Below are 21,302 nucleotides of genomic sequence, written 5' to 3' on the forward strand. Positions count from 1 at the left end.
AGGGAAAGTGTTGCAGGAAAGGTTGTGATATGAAACGGTTTCTGTGAGAAGTACAGGCTTTTTACCCCAGGTGGCGAGTTACCCTAACAGGTCTACATTATATTCAGTGTTTATGGGACATTCAATTCATAGAGATGATAGCTAGTTAAAAGATAACATTTGAGATTTGGCTAATGATAAGCCCAATAGGGTAAATTCAGATAGGCAACCCCATGCTTCAGCCTATTTATAGCATACCTGATAATATGGACCATGTATAGGCTATATACTGTACATGGCCCAATATGTTTTACCAATGTGTTATTGGGCAAATTTCTGGGAGGGGGAAATTCTATTTTAGATACCTTATTTTAATTCATTTTGGAGTAGAATGTCCTTTACCAGAACTGATCTCCTCAGTCCTTCTACATAGAAATTATAGGAGGGGACCCCCCCACTGCTACAAATCTTTCCAGAGGACACGTGTGATAGTTGTGTTGGATAAATAAGATGCATGATGACTAACGAATATACACAGGCCAATTTAAATACTAAATTACGCAAATGTACCTATAGACCGATAAGCATGACGGTCAAATGTTCATCAATTAATAAAAATCATCTTGCGATGGGATTTTTTTTCTCCTAGGCATTTTGGCCGGCAACAGTTTTATCTATGAGCTTTTCATTATAATTTTTGTGGCAAAACCCGGCAAGTGTTTGTTAACGCAAACCCTGACACACACACAAACAACAAGGTCATTGGCCCCCGTTACGCTGCCCCTATCTCCAGCCTGTTCTTCAGGGAAGAGTGATAGCACCTTGTGTCAAGAGGTACAATAATCCAGGCCCTGGAGCCTCAGTCCTGGAGGGGATTCAACCAGCCCTACCTGTCCCCACTTTATCACTTCTCTGGGCTCAGACACACTTCCACACTGGGTCTAGAGGGACTGTGCCTGAGGAAATCAACGGTGCATCCAGTTAGCTCGTATTAGCTACTGATAGGGCGATTGTAAGAAGTCATTAATGGGCATTTTGCCAGTGGTGGAAAAAGTACTCATTTGTCATATTAAAAATAAAGATACCTTAATAGAAAATGACTCAAGTAAAAGTGAAAGTCACCCAGTAAAATACTACTTGAGTAAAAGTATAAAAGTATTTTGTTTTAAATATACTTCAGTATAAAAAGTAAATGGAATTGCTAAACATGTACTTAAGTATCAATAGTAAAAATATAAACGATTTCAAATTCCTTACATTAATAAGCAAACCAGACAGCACAATTTTTTTTATATATATATTTTTACGAACTAAGCATTTGTCCTTCAGATCAGAGGCAGTAGGGATGACCAGGGATGTTCTCTTGATAAGTGTGTGAATTGGACCATTTTCCTGTCAAAATGTAATGAGTACTTTTGGGTGTCAGGGAAAATGTATGGAGTAAAAAGTATATTATTTTCTTTAGGAATGTAGTGAAATAAAAGTAAAGTACATATACCCCAAAAAACTACTTTAGTACTTTAAAGTATTTTTACTTAAGTACTTTACCCCACTGCATTTTGCTACCAATGCGCTGAGGCACTGTTTAGTATCAAATTCAATTTAGTGTTGTTGAATGTTAGCCCTGTCCAAGGAATCAACACCTTCCCAGTGTGTTTGTACTGGGGGACATTTTTAGCAACTGCCTAAGTTGTAGGCTAGATTAGCTACGTGTTAGACTGCTGCACCACTCAGGAGCTTTACCAGCTAAGGCACTGCTCTCAGTGCAACAGGCGTCACTACAGTCCCTGGTTCGAATCCAGGCTGTATCACATCCAGCCGTGATTGGGAGTCCCGTAGGGCGGCGCACAATTGGCCCAGCGTCGTTCAGGTTTGGCCGGGGTAGGCAGTCATTGCAAAAAACAATTTGTTCTTAACTGACTTGCCTAGTTAAATAAAGGTTAAATAAAAATAAATCAAATGCCATACAAAACAATCATTCATTTTAGGGTGTTGTGAGCAAGCAACTGGAGTCACTTACAGTTCCACAGTGACAAGTTGAGTACACACAGGAGACTCAGAGCTGTTTCTTGACTGTCAGGGGGCTTTTAGAAGAAGCTGACACTAACCAGAAAGTACGCAGCTTGCCAGCAGTGGCTGCCATGACAATCCCAGCTATATGTTAGATCAGAAAGAACTTTAGAAGAATAGCAAAAGAAGTCCCAGTTCAGACTTGTCGTCAACTCTTGTAATGTCATTCTCTAGTCACTAGTGCGATGGCTAACCAGAAAACACAAAATAGGCCTATATTAACAGTATCAATGTGCTTGAATGTGGAATGTTATTTAGGAGACTAGTCCATGTCCTCACTCCTTCAGTCATTGCCAAGCCAGTTCATTTTGTTATCTTAAAACGCAGCACCATGGTCAACACTTCAAATAAGCTATTGGCATCTATGCTTCCAGTCTTTCATGTAACAAGAACACATTTAACTGCCTTCAAGATGTATAGCATATCAACGTTCTATTCGATAAGAAAGGAGACACTGCCCATTCTGGAGTGAAACAAAAAAGTATTGTCAGATGGACCTCTACTGCATTTTCTTTAAAGGAGTACTAAAATGTGTCTGGAATGCAGTACTGTGCCACTCTTTCGCTCTCTCCCCACTCTCCTACTCGTGTTCACGCACCCACACTAATTCCAACATAAACGCCACACCATATTGAAAAGACCCCAATAAGGGTCTCTTAGAACCCCCCCTGAAACTCGAGTATCTAACACAACATATAGGCTAGGCACAGCCTTCAGTACACAATGAATAAACGCACACAACATAGATACAATATAAATGCATCGGAATATGTAGGCTATAGGCTACACATTACAGTGTATGTGAATGTGTGTGACAAGTCCAAATGATGCATGATTTAATGACATCTTATTCCACTCTGCACAACCACCCCCAATTTTCTGTCTTCTGCCCACTTTGGTTCTCTCATCTGAAAGATGCACACCTGTCATAGTCTGAGCTTCGATTAAACTGCATACTGCTGCAGTGGTTTGTTTCCATAGTTCTAACTTACCTACATTTTAATATTCTGTTCTTAATTCTCGCTGAAAGTGGACTGTTCTCTCCACTCGTAGCAAATCCTTTCTGATGATGGCGGGATATTATTTCTCTGCAATTTTTCTCACCTATGATTGTTGTGTGTTGTGTGAGTGAAACAAATGAATAACATATAACAAGGATGTTGGTTTCTGGTCGCCAAGGGATATCAGGGATTAGGAGATCGTACCTCTCTTCCAGTGGAAGACTGTCTTTGCTGCGCTCTTCCACCTGCGTAGACAAGCAAACAAAGCAACTAAATTACAAAACAACTACATCAAGACATAGAAGGTTAAAGAATGTATATTTGTCTTGTAATTACAGTTTAGCCTAATCGTTTCTATATTGAGTCATTGTATTATAGTGCAAATTTATATTTTAGTGCATTAGTAGTATTTCAGCATTTGATCATGAATAAACAATGGAGAAATATAACTAATCAAGTGTGTTAGGCTTACATAAATCCAAATGTATCAACAAATTAGCTGCCGTCTAAGTTTGTACATTTAAAACATTTCTGTTTCAGTATGAAAAAAAAAACATCAAAATGACCAGCTTTCTAAATGCGCCTAATTGTGGTGGCCCATTATGATAAGACTGACGCTCAAAGCAGGTAGATGGGTACATTATGTTCTTATGTAAAAACCCAACAATAAAGACTTGCGTTCCTATTATTATTTGTGTGTGCTGGTGACGGTAGGTGCACTTGATTCAGCAGCCCTAGCGCCAGGAAGGCAAAGTGTTCTCATTTTGAACCATTTAATGTGTCTTAAGGTAGAACTCTGCCTACCCGGCAGGCACAGAGCAAATCAAGTGCACCTATAGACCTACTGCTGGCCAATCAGATAGCTCAGATCGTGTCTGCAGTTTCCTTGCACCATACTGTAAAAAGAAGCCTCTGACAGCAAAGTTGATTATGTGAGATTTAAAAACCATGACTAGAGAGACTCAACGAATAACGCAAAGAGCTGCTGTTTTTAAGTTGATGTTTAAGTTGTTATTCAGCACTGTTCAACAGTTTCATAAGCCATAAAATGCTAGCCTACAACCAGCACTGCAGCTGCAATGAATAACTATAGCAAAGTTTTTCGATAAGTTTATTATTATTTGCGGCTTGTCTTTTTTAATATTGAGGAACATTTCACTTTCTCTGGTCATAGGAGTAACAACATGAATTGGTGCATGATGCAGAAGTAATGCAGTGCGACTTAAATTTGTTTTGCTATCAGCTGGAAGACGGTTTCCCCTTTTCTCAGCGGAGAGATTGTGAGTTGGGTGACAGGCAGCCTCACCGATGCTCCATCCCTCCCCTCAGATGCAGGCTATCAGTCCAGTAAATAAAAAGATCCATACGCAACAAAAAACGTATTTCTCTCAAATGTTGTGCACAAATTTGTTTACATCACTGTTAGTGAGCATTTTTCCTTAGCCAAGATAATCCATCCACCTAACAGGTGTGGCATATCAAGAAGCTGATTTCACAGCATGGTCATTACACAGGTGCACCTTGTGCTGGGGACAATAAAAGTCCACTTTAAAATGTGCAGTTGTGTCACAACACAATGCTGCAGATGTCCTGAGTTTTGAGAGTGTGCAATTGGCATGCTGACTGCAGGAATGTCCACCAGAGCTGTTGCCAGAGAATTGAATGTTCATTTCTCTAACATATAGGCTTATGTTTTAGAGAATTTGGCAGTACGTCCAACTGGCCTCACAATCGTAGATCACGTGTAACCACGCCAGCCTAGGAACTCCACAACTGGCTTCCTCACCTGCGAGATCGTCTGAGGCGTTAGGGGTTGTGCTGAGAAGTATTTCTGTCTGTAATAAATATATTTTGCGGGGGAAAAACCCATTCTGATTGGCTGGAAATGGCTCCCCAGTATATTACCAGAGTGATCATATACCTAACATTTTGAAATAAAATTTCAGTAGCCACTCCATAACCAGCAGGACCAGGTGTGCGCAAGAGGTCATAGATGACTATTGTATGTCCTCCTGATGCAAATCTTGTGTGTGCAAGGGCATTGTGTTGATTGACAGGCCCTGTCCTGACACTACCCATAGTCCCTATATCTCTAGACACTGAGTAAATCTAAAAGGGTAGGATAGGTATATGCAATATATACAATGAGTATACCAAACATTAGGAACACCTTCCGAATGTTGAGTTGCAGCCCCCCCTTTTGCCATTCAGAACCTTTTTCTCTTAATTTGTTGGGGCAGGGACTCTACAAGGTGTCGAAAGCATTCCACAGGGATGCTTGTCCCATGTTAACTCCAATGTTTCCCACAGTTGTCAAGTTGGCTGGATGCCTTTTGGGGTGGTGGACCATTCTTGATACACACGGGAAACTGTCAAGCGCGAAAAACCCAGCAGCTTTGCAGTTCTTGACACAAACTGGTGAACCTGGCACCTACTACCATACCCCGTTCAAAGGCACTAAAATATTTTGTTTTGCCCATTCATCCTCAATGGCACATATACACAATTCATGCCTCAAGGCTTAAATTATTCTTTAACCTTTCTTCTCCCCTTCATCTACACTGATTGAAGTGAATTTAAAAAGTGACATCAATAAAGGACCATAGCTTTCACCTGGATTCACCTGGTCAGTCTATGCCATGGAAAGAGCAGGTGTTATTTTTACCATATACACGGAGTGTACAAAACATAACTAATTTCATCATGCTTATCAGAGGGAAGGGAGAAGGTACTTCCATAGTGCTTATAGGCCAACCTATGCAATTATTCTGTATCTAGGCTACATTAGTGTGGGTTAATATAGGTGCAGTTTCTTGATAGGGCCTTTGTTCACTGCAACGTGGGTCTTCATGCATGCCTAGGGGTCACTAATTGAAAGCCTTGACCAGGCAATCAAATCAAATTGTATTTGACACATGCGCCAGTGTAGACCTTAACGTGAAATGCTTACTTACAAACCCTTAACCAACAATGCAGTTCAAGAATAGAGTTTAGAAAATATTTCCTAAATAAACTAAAGTGGAAAATAAAATGGTAACAATAACGATCCTATAAACTGGGGGTACCAGTGCCGTGTGGGGGTACAGTTTAGTCGAGGTAATTGGTACATGTAGGTAGGGGTAAATGACTATGTTTAGATAACAAACAGCGAGTAGCAGCAGTGTAAAAACAAAAAGGGGGGAGGAGGGGGGGGTCAACCAAGACACACAACTGTGATAAAGTGCCAATCTACACTGAACAAAAATATAAACGTAAGTGGGTGGGCTGAAATAAAAGATCCCATAAATGTTCCATATGCACAAAAAGCGTATTTCTCTCCAATTTAGTACACAAATTTGTTTACATCCCTGTTAGTGAGCATTTCTTCTTTGCCAAGATAATCCATCCACATGACAAGCATATCAAGAAGCTGATTAAAAAGCATGATCATTACACAGGTGTACCTTGTGCTGGGGACACCACTAAAATCAACCACCACTAAAATGTGCAGGTTTTTCACACAATGCTGACTACAGGAATGTCCCATGAGCTGTTGCTAGAGAATTGAATATTCATTTTAGAGAATTTGGCAGTACGTCCAACCCGCCTCACAACCGCAGACAACGTGTATGGCGTTGTGTGGGCGAACGGTTTGCTGATGTCAAAGTTGTGAACATGGTGGCAGTGGAGTTATGGTATGGGCAAGCATAAGCTACGGACACCAAACACATTTGCATTTTATCGATTGCAATTTGAATGCAGAGATACCGTGACGAGATCCCGAGGCCCATTGTGAGGCATTCTTTTTCAAAGGTATCTGTATTCCCAGTCACGTGAAATCCATAGACTATGGCCTAATTAATTTATTTCAAGTGACTGATTTCCTTATAAAATCTTTGAAATTGTTGCATTTTTGTTCAGTATAGTTGAAGGGCAGGGTGCTTTAGTGTAGGTTAATCTATCTATGACATTGTATGCATATAGGCCTAGTCACTCATGGATCAAACTCAATTTAAACATTTTACAAAGCATGGAAATTGTGATTGTTTTTTGGGGCTGTGCTCACACAGTCAACCCAAGTCTGAGCTTTTTTCCACTAATTGGACTTTTGACCAATCACATCAGATCTTTTTCAGAGCTGATTCGTCAAAAGACCAATTTGTGGAGAGAATTAAAAAAAAACTGAATTGGGCTGCTTATCTAAACACAGCCAAAGAGACAGACCTAGTTGACTCATCTTGAACTGCGATGTTACGACAATTCCAATGGAAGACTTAGTCTAGGCCTATCTATTGTAAAACCAGTTTGGACATCAGCGCATTTAGGCATAAAAGCTATCAGGGAAACAGGAGTATTTCCTTCCCATTAAGAGAAGATCTTACAACAGATAATAGATAGGTCCATGAAATGTGCATTTTGCGCCAGTCTGACATTTTAAGTAGAAATTGTTGAATTTAAGCCTGTTATATTAAATTGAAGTTCCCTTTACTATAGACATGGAGAATTGAATAAATCAGACTTGCAATCCGTACACCCCTTGCAGTCCGCATACACATACTAACACATGCACTCTACACACAAGTACATATGGATTGTGTGTTGTAGATATGTGGTAGTATGCTAAGCACTTGTTGGCTGCTTTTCCTTCACTCTGCGCTCCAACTCATCCCAAACCATTTCAATTGGGTTAAGGTCGGGTGATTGTGGAGGCCAGCTCATCTGATGCAGCACTCTATCACTCTTTGGTCAAATAGCCCTTACACAGCCTGTTGTCCTGTTGAATAACAAATGATAGTCCCACGTGCAAACCGGATGGGATGGTGTATTGCTGCAGAATGCTGTGATAACCATGCTGGTTAAGTGTGCCTTGAATTCTAAATAAATCACAGATAGTGTCACCAGCAAAGCACCATCACACCTCCTCCTTCATGGTGAGAACCACACATGCAGAGATCATCTGTTCACCTACTCTGCGTCTCACAAAGACACGGCAGTTGGAACCAAAAATCTCAAAAACAGATTTCCACCGGTCTGATGTCCATTGCTCGTGTTTCTTTTTATTGGTGTCCTTTTTGTAGTGGTTTCTTTGCAGCAATTCAACCAAGAAAGCCTGATTTCACTCAGTGTCCTCTGAAAAGTTGAGATGTGTCTGTTACTTTAACTCCGTGAAGCATTTATTTGGGCTGCAATTTCTGAGGCTGGTAAACTCTAATGAACTTATCCTCTGCAGCAGATGTAACTCTGGGTCTTCCTTTCCTGTGGCGGTCCTCATGAGAACCAGTTTCATCATAGCGCTTGATGGTTTTTGCGACTGCACTTGAAGAAACTTTAAAAGTTCTTGAACTTTTCCGGATTGACTGACCTTCAGGTCTTAAAGTACTGATACTGTCATTTCTCTTTGCTTATTTGAGCTGTTCTTGCCATAATATGGACTGGGTCTTTTACCAAATAGGGCTATCTTCTGTATACCACCCCTACCTTAACACAACTGATTGGCTCAAACACATTAATAAGGAAAAAAATTCCACAAATGAACTTTTAACAAGACACACTGAGATTTAACAATAACATGTTCTGACAGAATGTAATCTTTCTGCACTACCCTTTCTCACTCAGTAGATTTCCATACACTCAGTTATAATATGGTAACATGAATAAGGATGTTAAGGATGTGTTTGTAAGTCGCTCTGGATAAGAGCGTCTGCTAAATGACTTAAATGTAAATGTAATGTAAATGTAGTAGAGTAGTGGCCCGAGGACACACACACCTGTTGTAGAATTAAACATATTTCGTTTTACAATGGGTGGGTCTAATCCTAAATGCTGATGGGTTAAAACCGCAATCCAGACAGTGTCTATTCCACAAGTTACCACCGGCTAAATATATGACGTTAAAATGCCTAATTTCTCTATTCCATCTGATTGTGCAATCAACCGTCTCTCTCATCAGCCCAGCAAGGCAATTTATAAACTTGATCTCCACTACATCTCACATTTCATTTAGACTAACAGGCTGACTACGCAAAATAAATGTATAAATCTATATTATTCAATTATTGCACCCACACTGCTCGCTCGCGTCTGTATTACCAAGGACTAAAATAAAAGTCAGTTCTATTTCTGACACAGATCGTGCTGCAAGTCCTGCCTCTCCCATCTCCTCATTGATTTATAGAAGCAGGTACCCACGTGCCATTTCCCCATTGGTTATACCCACGTGGGTGACTGAAAGATGAACGAGGTCAGTGGCGGTAATGCACCTCATTTATGAAAGTTGCCAATCGCAATATAATGTCCAGAGAAGAAAAGGCCTGGAAGGAGGAGAGATGACTAGAAACGATACGGTTGACCGTTTTGTGTGGATTAATTGTTGGAGTAGAGGACCTTGTGCATTTCAGGTAAAATAACTCAATGTTTATATCCCAGGACAAATTAGCTAGCAACAGCAAGCTACATAAATAGGACAAATTAGCTAGCAAGTGCAAACTATCTAGCTAAATTGCCATACATGTTTAATGCTTTTCGACCTGTCCCCAAATTAATGTAATTGGTTCAGTTTGTTTTGATATTTTAACCTGCGTGTCGTGATCGCGTTTGGTGTGGGGGGACAAAATAAATGTATGCACGATGGCGCACACGCGCAGCCGGTTTGGGTTCCGTGTAACATTTGGTTTTCTAACAGCAGAGACTCGTATAAACCTTGGTGTCTGTCTCTCCGACATTTTCAATATTCACATTCGATCTCCAGTAATGAAGGTGTCGGGACGAGACAGGCAGGCAGCGTTTCTCAGCCAGTTGAAATCATGAATCAGCTGGCATCATTTTTGAAGTGATTGTGTTAGCTGTGTTGTTGGCTTGCACCTCTGAACATCAGTGTCCTTTCGAGAGAACACATTTTCAATGCCAGCCGAATTCGCGCCTCATTAGCTCATCGTTATCGATGTATCCAAATAAATGTCACTATAAAAAAACAGCTTAACTTCTTGAAATGAAAAATGTAGATTTCCACCTAAATAGACATACCCAAAAGTAACTGCTATTCATGTAGAATTTCATGATTCTGACATGCCAAAACGTGGGAGTATAATCTGAGAGATTATAAAGAAATGATCAGGAGATAGGAGTTATGTAAATTCAGAATAAACAAGAACAAGCACACAAAATAACCTTTTTTTGTTTTTGTATTTTGAAAGTCATCTTTCATTGACAAGCAATAAGTTAATTATTGATGCCCAGAGCTGGAAACACAGATGGCTTCCACATGTGAACAATATCAGAAAAAATGGGATTGATAGACCTAACAACTAGAAATGGGCAGATGTTTTAGTAAGTGGTGTCAGGTGTGGTCACGGGACATTTGGTCATGTGTCCCTAAACCTCTCCAAAGTGGCATTTGTCTAAATTATATAATTCCAGTGCTATTACATATTTGCAATCCCTAAATGCTATTTGTTCAGTATAAAAACAATTTCTACCATATCAACTTCACTCAAACAGTGTGCTGGTGTTATGTGGAATCCAGGGTACATTAAAGTGTCCTTTCAACCTCTCCAAAGTCTCCGAATGTGGTTAATTGCACTGTTTTTGCTCACTGGAAGTGCCTATTGTTCACTATAAAAAACGAATTTCTACAACACCAACCTCTCTCAAACATTGTGGTGGTGTCAGGGGACATAAAGGGGATATCCAAGTGTTTTTTCAACATCTCCAAAGTTCCTGAACGTTTAGCCTACGCATATCCAATGTATTGGTCCCACATACAAATGAACTATTTACAAAAATATTAAAATATATACTTTTTAAAATATATTTTTTAAATGTCTTATCAAACAAACTTGGATACACATGTGTCCTTCACTAAAAGAGGTGCAAAAATAAAAATAAGCTGAACTATTTACAAAAATGGCCTTCGTGTTCCTTTTCCATCCCAGGTGTAGATGATTAGATTTCACTTTCACTGTAGCTTGTGCATGTCATGATAGTATTTGAAGCAGTCCCTTTCTGCCAGGAAACAAAAGGAAAACTGGCATTTCAGACAGAAGATGTGGCATTTCAACCTCCCCCCGTGTTTTATGCAACGTTTGGAGTTCTTTTGTCTTTTGGCATGCGTGTTGGATAGTGGCGCTCACTTTAAGTAGGGGGACTTGCGATGGTTGTGAGGTTGCTTTAGGCCTCCAATTCTGCAATTTCCAACACCAGCTGCACTCGGAACTGGGTGAGAGAGTTTGACCTTTTGCTTTGGCCACCTGCTTTCAGAGAATGAAAGCATTTACTGTAGCTATGTCCACAAAGAGAAAAAAATCATCTTCGACCACTTCCTGGTCTTGTGGAGGACCAGGTCGTAGCCTATCAGAGCATTAGATAGGTCGACACCCCCCATGCTGGAATTGTAGTCCTTCACAGAAAGGGGGACATTCTTCCTCACCCATGCCCCATTGGCATTTTTCACCCTCCTTGAGACATGGTCATTATTGAATACCTTATGCTGTGTGGTGAGCATGGTTACTTAGCTAGTGTCCTTCCATTTCACAAAAAGCAGCTTGTTAGTCCTGATCCAATGTATGGTCCCCCTCGCCGATGTCTTTGTCATGTCGTTTACCTTGGTTTTGGGGGAAATTATTCTGTTAGGATGAATGGTGCCACAAGCCCCTATTTTCTTTTTCAAAAGGCCTATGAAAAGTGTATGTAGAACCATCAGGCGTAGGCGTGGTGATTGAAACTGCAGTGGGGGTGGTTGAAGAAGAGTGGGGCCTCTGTCGAGTGGTGGATGTAGAACCATCAGATGGGGTGATGGCCGTAGCAGTGGGGGGGGATTGAATACCTTGACCGGCGGGGTGCTTGCTGGGGAGGGGTGGCTCCCAAACTTCATCCAAATTATCTGCATCCTCCATTCTGAGGTGAATAAAATAAAGATATTGTTATATGAAACAGAATTACAGTTGACTAAAAATGTATAAAATGTATAAAATGACATTACTGTAAAGTAAAAACACCAAGCCTAAACCTTATCTGTAGAGTGATGCACATAGGTGTGAAGCAAACACACAATGCAAACAGTAACACTTGAGGCAGAGGTGAGAACCACAAATAACCAATGGCGGTGAGAGTTCAGTGGCCTCTCCAAAGATACAAGGATGAAAGAAAACAAACTAATATGAAAGACAATAACTACTTTGGAATTATATAACATTGAAATTACATAGACCTATGTAAACTAAATCCAAAGCACAAAAAGCAGACAACTCATAAAACAAAATACATAGTAAATTAGCGATATAAAGTAATGAAAATAATTTACTTACAGATCTTAAATGGAGCCAATCCTTCTCGAAGTTTAAAGTTTAAATTCTTTGTCCAAATCGCTCCTCAGATGAGTCCGACTCCGACATCGAGTTTATTTTCAGCAAACTTAACATGTTTAAATATTTGTATGAACATAACAAGAATCAACAACTGAGATATGAACAGGTTCCACAAACATGTGTAATAATGAACAAAGTGAATGAATCAAAAGTAACAGTATCTGGTGTGGCCACCAGCTGCATTAAGCATCATCTCTCCTCCTCATGGAATACACCAGATTTCCCAGTTCTTGCTGTGATATGTTACCACACTCTTCCACCAAGGCACCTGCAAGTTCCAGGACATTTCTGGGGGGGAATGGCCCTAGCCCTCATCCTCCGATTCAACAGGTCCCAGACGCGCTCAATGGGATTGAGATCCGGGCTCTTTACTGGCCATAGCAGAACACTGACATTCCTGTCTTGCAGGAAATCACACACAGAACAAGCAGTATGGCTGGTGGCATTGTCACACTGGAGGGTCATGTCAGGATGAGCCTGCAGGAAGGCTACCACATGAGGGAGGAGGTCTTCCCTGGAACACACAGAGTTTAGATTGCCTGCAATGACAACAAGCTCAGTCCAATGATGCTGTGACAGACCGCCTCTAACCCACCTCCAAAATCGATCCCACTCCAGAGTACAGGCCACGATAAACGTGAATCCGACCATCACCTCTGGTGAAACAAAAGCACGACTTGTCAGTGAAGAGCACTTTTTTCCAGTCCTGTCTGGTCCAGCAACGGTGGGTTTGTGACCATAGGTGACATTGTTGCCGGTGATGTCTGGTGAGGACCTGCCTTACAACAGGCCTACAAGTCCTCAGTCCAGCCTCTCTCAGCCTATTGCGGACAGTCTGAGCACTGGTGGAGGGATTGTGCGTTCCTGGTGTAACTCGGGCAGTTGTTGTTGCCATCTTATACCTGTCCCGCAGGTGTGATGTTCGGATGTACCGATCCTGCGCAGGTGTTGTTACACTTGGTCTGCCACTGCGAGGATGACAAGCTGTCCGTCCTGTCTCCCTATAATGCTGTCTTAGGCGTCTCACAGCACGGACATTGCATTTTATTTATTTATTGCAATTTATTGCCCTGGCCACATCTGCAGTCCTCATGCCTCCTTGCAGCATGCCTAAGGCATGTTTATGCAGATGAGCAGGGACCCTGGGCATTTTCTTTTGGTGTTTTTCAGAGTCAGTAGAAAGGCCTCTTTAGTGTCCTAAGTGTTTATAACTCTGACCTTAATTGCCTACCATCTGTAAGCTGTTAGTCTTAACGACCGTTCTACAGGTGCATGTTCATTAATTGTTTATGGTTCATTGACAAAGCATGGGAAATAGTGTTTAAACCCTTTACAATGAAGATCTGTGAAGTTATTTTGATTATTTATATAGTTATTTATATAGGAGTCTAAGGCAATGCATCTCAGTGCTAAAGGCATCACTACAGACACCATGGTTCGAATCCAGGCTGTATCACAACCGGCCATGATTGGGAGTCCCATAGGACGGCGCACAATTGGCCTCTGTATGCCTACGAAGATATTCCATTAAAAATCTGCCGTTTCCAGCTACAATAGTAATTTACAACATTAACAATGTCTACACTGTTTTTCTGATCAATTTGATGTTATTTAAATGGACAAAAAAAAAATGGCTTAAAAATAAGAAACATTTAAGTGACCCCAAACTTTTGAATGGTAGTGTATTTCAACAAAGTACTGAAAATAGTCTGAATACTTATGTAAATTAGATATGTCCATTTTTTAGATTGATGAGGGAAAACAACTTAATCTATTTTAGAATACTGCTGTAACGTAACAAAATTTGGAAAAAGTTAAGGGTTCTGAATACATCCGTTATGGGCCTAACACCCGTGCCAATATATCCTCCAAACACCGGCTTCTCTGGCATTATCACTTAATTTTATATAACTGCCTTAATATTGCTGGACCCCCTAGGCAGCAGTAGATGGGGATCCTTAATAAATACACGCTGGCTTCTAAGAAGAGTTTAACCCACTTAACCCCAACATTTCACCAAGTTTTTACCATCATTGTAAAGCCTTAGTTATTTTGTTGCTTTGACAAGGTCCTTTCTGAAGATTATTATTTACTTAATTTGATTAATGATTAATTTACATTTGTCCCTCATTTTAAGCTCAACCCTCTTACGTGAAATTAACCAAAAAGGGGGCGCTAAACAAGATCATTTGGATGAGATAGACAACGAACCAATTTCAACATCGCCGACCCATGAGGTGTTAGCTGAAGATGCTAGCTCCCAAGAGCTCCCCAAAGAACCTACTCCAACCTACTGGCTGCTATAAACTTACTAAGCAAGAAGGTGGACACAAGGTTGGCTGATATCTCAGAGTATTTGGACTTGGACTTTAACTGTGACGGCAACTAAGGGCAGGGTGCATGAGATCGAGCAGACGACAGTCGATCACGAGGCCAGGCTACAGGACATAAAGTAACAGTGCACAACATTCAAAAATGACTAGATCACTGGCAACGAAACCAGCCAAGGGCGCGCCAAGGCCATTCTTCGTTCGGCTGAACTATCCCCAGACCAGGGATCTCATCCTCAAGCTGGCTAGTCAAAGGTTCCCCCTTAACTACAACTACCAGGTTGTCTTTCTACCCAGATCTTCCTTTGGAGGTGAGGAACCAACAGAAAGAGTATGATGAGTTGCGCAAGAAATGCAGGGTCGAGGGTGGCCAACATCCGATATGGATTCCTCTTCCCAGCCCGGTCTAAGGTGACAGATGATGGGATCAACACGTACATTTAACAACCCAAAAGAGGCTGACCTGTTCTTGTCAAGCATGCTCCCTGGCTGAGGATACAGAACTGCTGTGTCAACCGGCTAAGTGGCCAAATACAGGCCAGGAATGTGTTTGAATTTCCTGCCTGTCTTTTCGATCAGAAATTGGGACTTATAATGATGGGTGAGATGTTATTGCTTATATAGCATTGTTTAGCCTATCATGTTTTAGCACCACTCACCCCATAACGTGAGAGTTAAGTGTTATATAATATTAGTTTATATGCAGAGCATCTATAGATGACTAGTTAGGGTGCCTAGACATAAAGCCGGAACAATGGTTTGTGCGTTAGTCAAGGAGTGCTTTGTTTGGGCAAGTCACTCAGTAATGGGACGGGGTGTGTGGGGTCTGTTTTATGATCACTTTTAATACAGGTGGCATGATAAGCTCCTGCACGGAGGGATGTTTTTCTTTTGAGTTTGGTATGACAGCAACAATTTGCTCAAAAATAGGAAATGCCACATAGTGACCGGGAACAGAGTAGACCTGGTGTGTTTTCACAGTGGAGGGAGAAGGGGCTCACAACAATTATACATTGATGGCCAGTTAGCTTCATCAACAATTACAGTGTAATAAGTTTGACATGCCAACAACATTTTTTTCAGATACCTCTAAATCAACCATTTCTTAAGGACACATATCCCACAGTATGGCATTAAGCCAAATAATCCTACATTAGATAGCTTTATCCTTGTCAAACCTCATTCAAAAGGGTCGGTCTCTAGACTTTATGATGTGCTACAGGCCCACATAGAGGTATCTACAGACACTGTTAAAAGGGCTTGGGAGCAGGAACTTGGTTCAGAAATCTCAGATGAGGACTGGGTAGAAGCTCTCAGGAATATAAACCACAGTTCAGTGAATGCCAGACACAACCTTGTTCCGTTTAAGGTGATACACAGGTTACGTTACTCAAAAGTGAAACTGCATACAATATTCCCGGACACCTCACCACTGTGTGAGAGGTGCATGCAGGATGAGGGGACATTGACCAACTTAATTTGGACAGGTCCTAAGTTACCTGCCTACTGGGCTCTCATTTTTGATTACTTATCTAAAGCCTTTGATAGAGTTATAGCCCCAGACCCATTGATCGCTCAGTTGATGGGAATAACCAGGAAGGGAAGGCTGTCTGTCTTTGTGCTCTATTAGCCAAAAGGCTCATATTGTAATTTTGGAAATTGGAGACTGCACCTACCTTTGAAATGTGGTTACGGGATTTAGGGAATGTAATGCATATGGAAAAGATTCGATACAATACCTCCAATAGAAGTCCAATGTTTCACAAAATATGTCAGCCGATACTGGATAAATAGTCTCGTCCCGCTTCATAACTGGGTTGATAATCTGCTGGTTCTCTGTGCTGCACTCCACTCAATATTTATTTTTGATTCGAGTGCAGCACCTAAGTTTTATTTCTTGTGTGAGTTAAGTTTTGTTTTGTCCTCTAAAATGTGCCATCCATTCAACAGTACAATGAATGTCAATGTCTTTTATTGGAAAAAAATAATGAAAAAGTATAATGTTTAACAGTTAAGCTGTTTCTACTCTTTTTGGCCATTTTCTGGTTGAAAACTGACCGTGTCGAGCATAACACGTCAACCCGGATCCCCATAGAGGCTGGAATTGTTTTAACAATTAAAAATGTTTGTGAAGCTTGCATTCAATTGCCACTCCCTGTTGCACACAACACGCTTCCATTCCCCATGACAAGGGGATTTCTGGCTGATTTAAGATGAAATCATCAACCCTGTTACAGTCAACCATGTAACTTTATTTGGCACATAATAGGCACTGACTCTAGTCATTTATTTAACCTCGTGTGATGGGAAAACGTAAATTAAGTTAAACACGTGCTCTTTATGACAATGTTACAATTATGTGAAATCTATTTTTTGGGACCAAGTTGCACTCCTCAAAATGCACAGAATTGGTTGAACAACCATCCTGATTTTAAAAATCTATTTGACTATTCCATTGTAATTGTCGACACCAAGATAAACCAGTTATGGTTAACAGAGGGAGTGTTCTTTTATGGCGTGGCTAAAACAAGCCGTAATATCTTTGCACCGAATCACCTCAGTGAGCTGCTAACATCTTCCACCCAAAAACAACAACAAACTTAAACCTGGACTGTGTACATTAGGCACCAAACGGAAGAAAATAAACTGAAATAGGGAAGGACTACCTGGACTTATTTAATAAGAAACGTTTTGCTTCGGTGAACACAGCCAAGTGCAGGCAGATTACGTAAGAAATCACTGCAAACATTTCCCATAAACCTGAGACACAGCTAGTCCATTCACAGCATAGCCCTGCCTACCTGAGCCTGACAAATACTGAAGAATGTAAACAATTTCAGCATTCGGTCAGTAACTTTAACTTGCCATCAACAGGTCCCAATAATTTGCAAACCATGCAGAATTAACTTGGTTCCCCTTTGCACTGAGCAGATGTACACCTAAGTAAATTGTGATGCCCAGTACACCTCCTTTTCTTGGTGGGAATACAACCCCCCCCCCCAATTAAGTGATATTATATGCCAGGGTAAGGCTCTGAAATGGACACAATTTCTACATAAAAATGGAACTAGTCAAATTCTACTTCAAATCAAACAATTGAAAGCATAATGTTTCAGTTCTGCGCCAACTGTCAAGAGGTGTACACAACCTAAACGACCAGGTATTTAAAAGCTTTTCAAATATATTTTATCCTAATTTCAATTAAAAGAAGCCTCTGTTGTCTGCAGGTATTAATGTGACAGTCCGTCGTAGCTTCACTGACAATCAGTAAAACAAAAACTGTAGTGTGTTCCTGGATTACATAACTAGTCAAACATAACAGCCACAGCATACAATGCAGACTTGGCCAAAATGCAAAGCACATCGCAGCACTGAAAACTCATTACTTGAAATGTGGGAAGTTTGTGAGGTGTCATCATGAAACTCTTGCATCATAGTGCCAGTAATGCAGGAGAATTAAATCATATTTTCATCTATTTAGCCAACTTCATTGATTTGAATAGCTAGGTTATTTTCTCTGTAGCATAGTAATGCTAGATATGTATGAGATGGAGTTCAAATTAAATCATATTTGTCAGACACGCCCTTAACCAAGCATTTCAAAGGCTTCTATTCCGCTAAATAAAATGTGTTAGATATGTATGAAATGTAGATATTTCAGACAGGGTGATATACCCATGCAGGTGGTGGGCTTTGTGTGAAGAAATGTTCACTACCGTTCAAAAGTTTGGTGTCACTAAGAAATGTCCTTGTTTTTTAAAGAAAAGCACATTTTTTGTCCATTTAAATAACATTAAATTGATCAGAAATAAAGTGTAGACTTTGAATGTAGTAAGTGACTATTGTAGCTGGAAACGGCTGATAAAAAAAAAATGGAATATCTACATAGGCGTACAGAGGCCAATTATCAGCAACCATCACTCCTGTGTTCCAATGGCACGTTGCGTTAGCTTATCCAAGTTTATCATTTTAAAAGGCGAATTGATCATTAGAAAACCCTTTTGCAATTATGTTAGCACAGCTGAAAACAATTGTCCTGATTTAAAGAAACAATAAAACTGGCCTTCTTTAGACTAGTTGAGTATCTGGAGCATCAGCATTTGTGGGTTTGATTACAGGCTCAAAATGGCCAGAAACAAAACATTTTGGGGGGGAAATTCATCAGTCTATTCTTGTTCTGAGAAATGAATGCTATTCCATGTGAGAACATGACAAGAAACTGAAGATCTCATACAACGTTGTGTACTACTCCCTTCACAGAACAGCGCAAACTGAATCTAACCAGAATAGGAAGAGTGAGAGGCCCCGGTGCACAACTGAGCAAGAGGACAAGTACATTAGTGTCTAGTTTGAGAAACAAACAAGTCCTCAACTGGCAGGTTCATTAAATAGTACCCACAAAACACCAGTCTCAATGTCAACAGTGAAGAGGTGACTCCGGGATGCTGGCCTTCTTGGCAGAGTTGCAAAGAAAAATAAATATCTCAGACTGACCAATAAAAAATTAAGATGGGCAAAAGAACACAGACACTGGACAGAGGAACCCTGCCTAGAAGGCCAGCATTCCAGAGTCACCTCTTCACCGTTGAAGTTGAGACTGGTGTTTTGCACAGGAGTGATGGTTGCTGATAATGGGCCTCTGTACACCTATAGATATTCCATAAAAAATCAGCTATTTACAACATTAACAATGTCTACACTGTATTTCTTATTCATGTGATGTTATTTTAATGGACAAAAATGTGCTTTTCTTTCAAAAACAAAGACATTTCTAAGTGACCCCAAACTTTTGAACTGTACTGTAAATGGCTGGCTGTCTGTATGTAATCTGCAACTAAGGTTTATGCCAGCTCGATAAATTGGGTACTGAATTTACCTGAGTTGGGACTACTGGGTCAGCATCCTCAGCTTGCCAAACCTCGACCACGCTGGACATTTGACTCAGGGCTTGGTGGGAGGAAGAGAGGGGGAAATAGGTAAACAACGAAAAGCTTACAAGAACAAGAAACTCGCTGTCAAACACATCAGATAGCGGTTAAAGAAATACTGTCTAGATAAAAATGCGTTACCCCAGTGTATTACCGTGGAGCGTGGACAGCGCAACGTTTAGCATAAACTTGGGCAAATGCATGACTGACAAAGGTGTGTATTCAACTGTCCGTGATCCCACTCCCCGAGGGTGTCTCAGGGAGAGTTGGGATATGCAAGAAATTACATTGTCAATTCACATTATTAATACACACCTGTACATGTGTTAAATAGGCCAATAAGCACCCGCCAAATGATTATTATTATTAACTGGCTAGCTTGGTTTTAGGTTAGCTTGTAAACACATAGCTTTAACGTTTATAAAAGCCGAGCTATAAATGTATAACAATCAATAAATGGAAACGTTTAAAACACAAAGTCAAAGCAATGGCATTCGGCTAGCTAACAATAATTAAACGAAGTTCCATTGTAGCTAAGTTAGCTAGCTACTGTAAACGCGACACTTCACTGAAACAACGTTATCGCTTGCATGAACCAGCACAGGAAACTGGCCACTGATATATAAAAAATTAAAAAATACTAAATAAAATAAGTCTTAGCCCTTATAAGTGAATAACGTTAGCTACATGTCTGCATACATCCAACATATTCGACACTATCGTTTTTAATCCACAATACGATGGTTGCAATAGCGTTCCCGTTTTCGTACAGCGACTTGTCTTCACTGTCAACTCAGTAACGTTAGCTGTTACGTTACGGGCAGTTCTCGCCGACATTTTCGCAATGGGTGTTTAATTATTGAAGGGGGGAAAATGTACTTCTCCAGACCTTGTAATTGAGCCCCTCCATGCTGTACGCAGGGCAAAAGTAGCGGTAGAATTCCAAGTATAACATTAATCCACGTTGTTCTGTGACAGCGGCTGCCTTGTTGGAACTCCCGTACCCCCACCATGCTGCCCTGTTCATCTAACAGCCTGCCTTGTGCTACGCTTGGCTTTTCTCTTTCTCTCCCGTCTCGCAAACCCTCCCACCCTGTTCTGTTCTGTTCCGTTCCTCAACCCTCGCCCTCTTTCTCGCTGTGTGTGTGGAAAGTATGCGCCGACTACAGCCAAGCGGTTGCATTCATCTGCCTGCCTCCGTTGGCTGATTTTGGCACAATGAGGCTGACCAGAACATGACGAACTAAACGCAACAAATTATAAAAACTCATGGGAATATCGCGTGGCCAGTCCTATGCGCAAGTAAGTCTTGCAGAGAACAAAGTTTGTGGGAAACATTCTATTTCGTTTTTGTTTTGCTTCTCCGCGCTGGCAAACAACTGTCATGCGGTCAACCCAAAGCAAATCTAGGTTCTGATGTGCTTGTGGACCCCAATGTTTTTAAATTACCTATACTACCCAACTACTACTGAGGTTGAAAAACATTGTGCCAATCAAAGGATCACGAACAAAGTCAATAACGTCATCACTCCAAAGGTTAAGGGAGATTCCATCATGTGGTTCCCATATAGAATAATCAAACTGCCATATCCATAGTGCTAGAACATCTGAAGTTCCTGCAAACTCAAATTATGCCATGAGAACCCTTTCACA

The 21,302-nt window shown here is 40.7% G+C and overlaps 1 protein-coding gene across 1 annotated transcript in view; it reads right to left on the reverse strand.

Moving 5' to 3' along the window:
• Window positions 1–20,725, reverse strand: part of LOC115145823 (transmembrane protein 131-like) — a 96,567-nt gene extending 75,842 nt beyond the window's left edge. Inside the window, 3 exon segments of the mRNA XM_029687370.2 lie at window positions 3,255–3,295; window positions 19,598–19,668; window positions 20,539–20,725. Coding sequence (XP_029543230.2) covers window positions 3,255–3,295; window positions 19,598–19,668; window positions 20,539–20,662 — 236 coding nt within the window. The 5' untranslated portion in view covers window positions 20,663–20,725.
• Window positions 20,726–21,302: the final 577 nt, after the last annotated feature.

This window comes from Oncorhynchus nerka, linkage group LG18 (genome assembly GCF_034236695.1).
Source record: "Oncorhynchus nerka isolate Pitt River linkage group LG18, Oner_Uvic_2.0, whole genome shotgun sequence".
Taxonomy (NCBI): Eukaryota; Metazoa; Chordata; class Actinopteri; order Salmoniformes; family Salmonidae; genus Oncorhynchus; species Oncorhynchus nerka.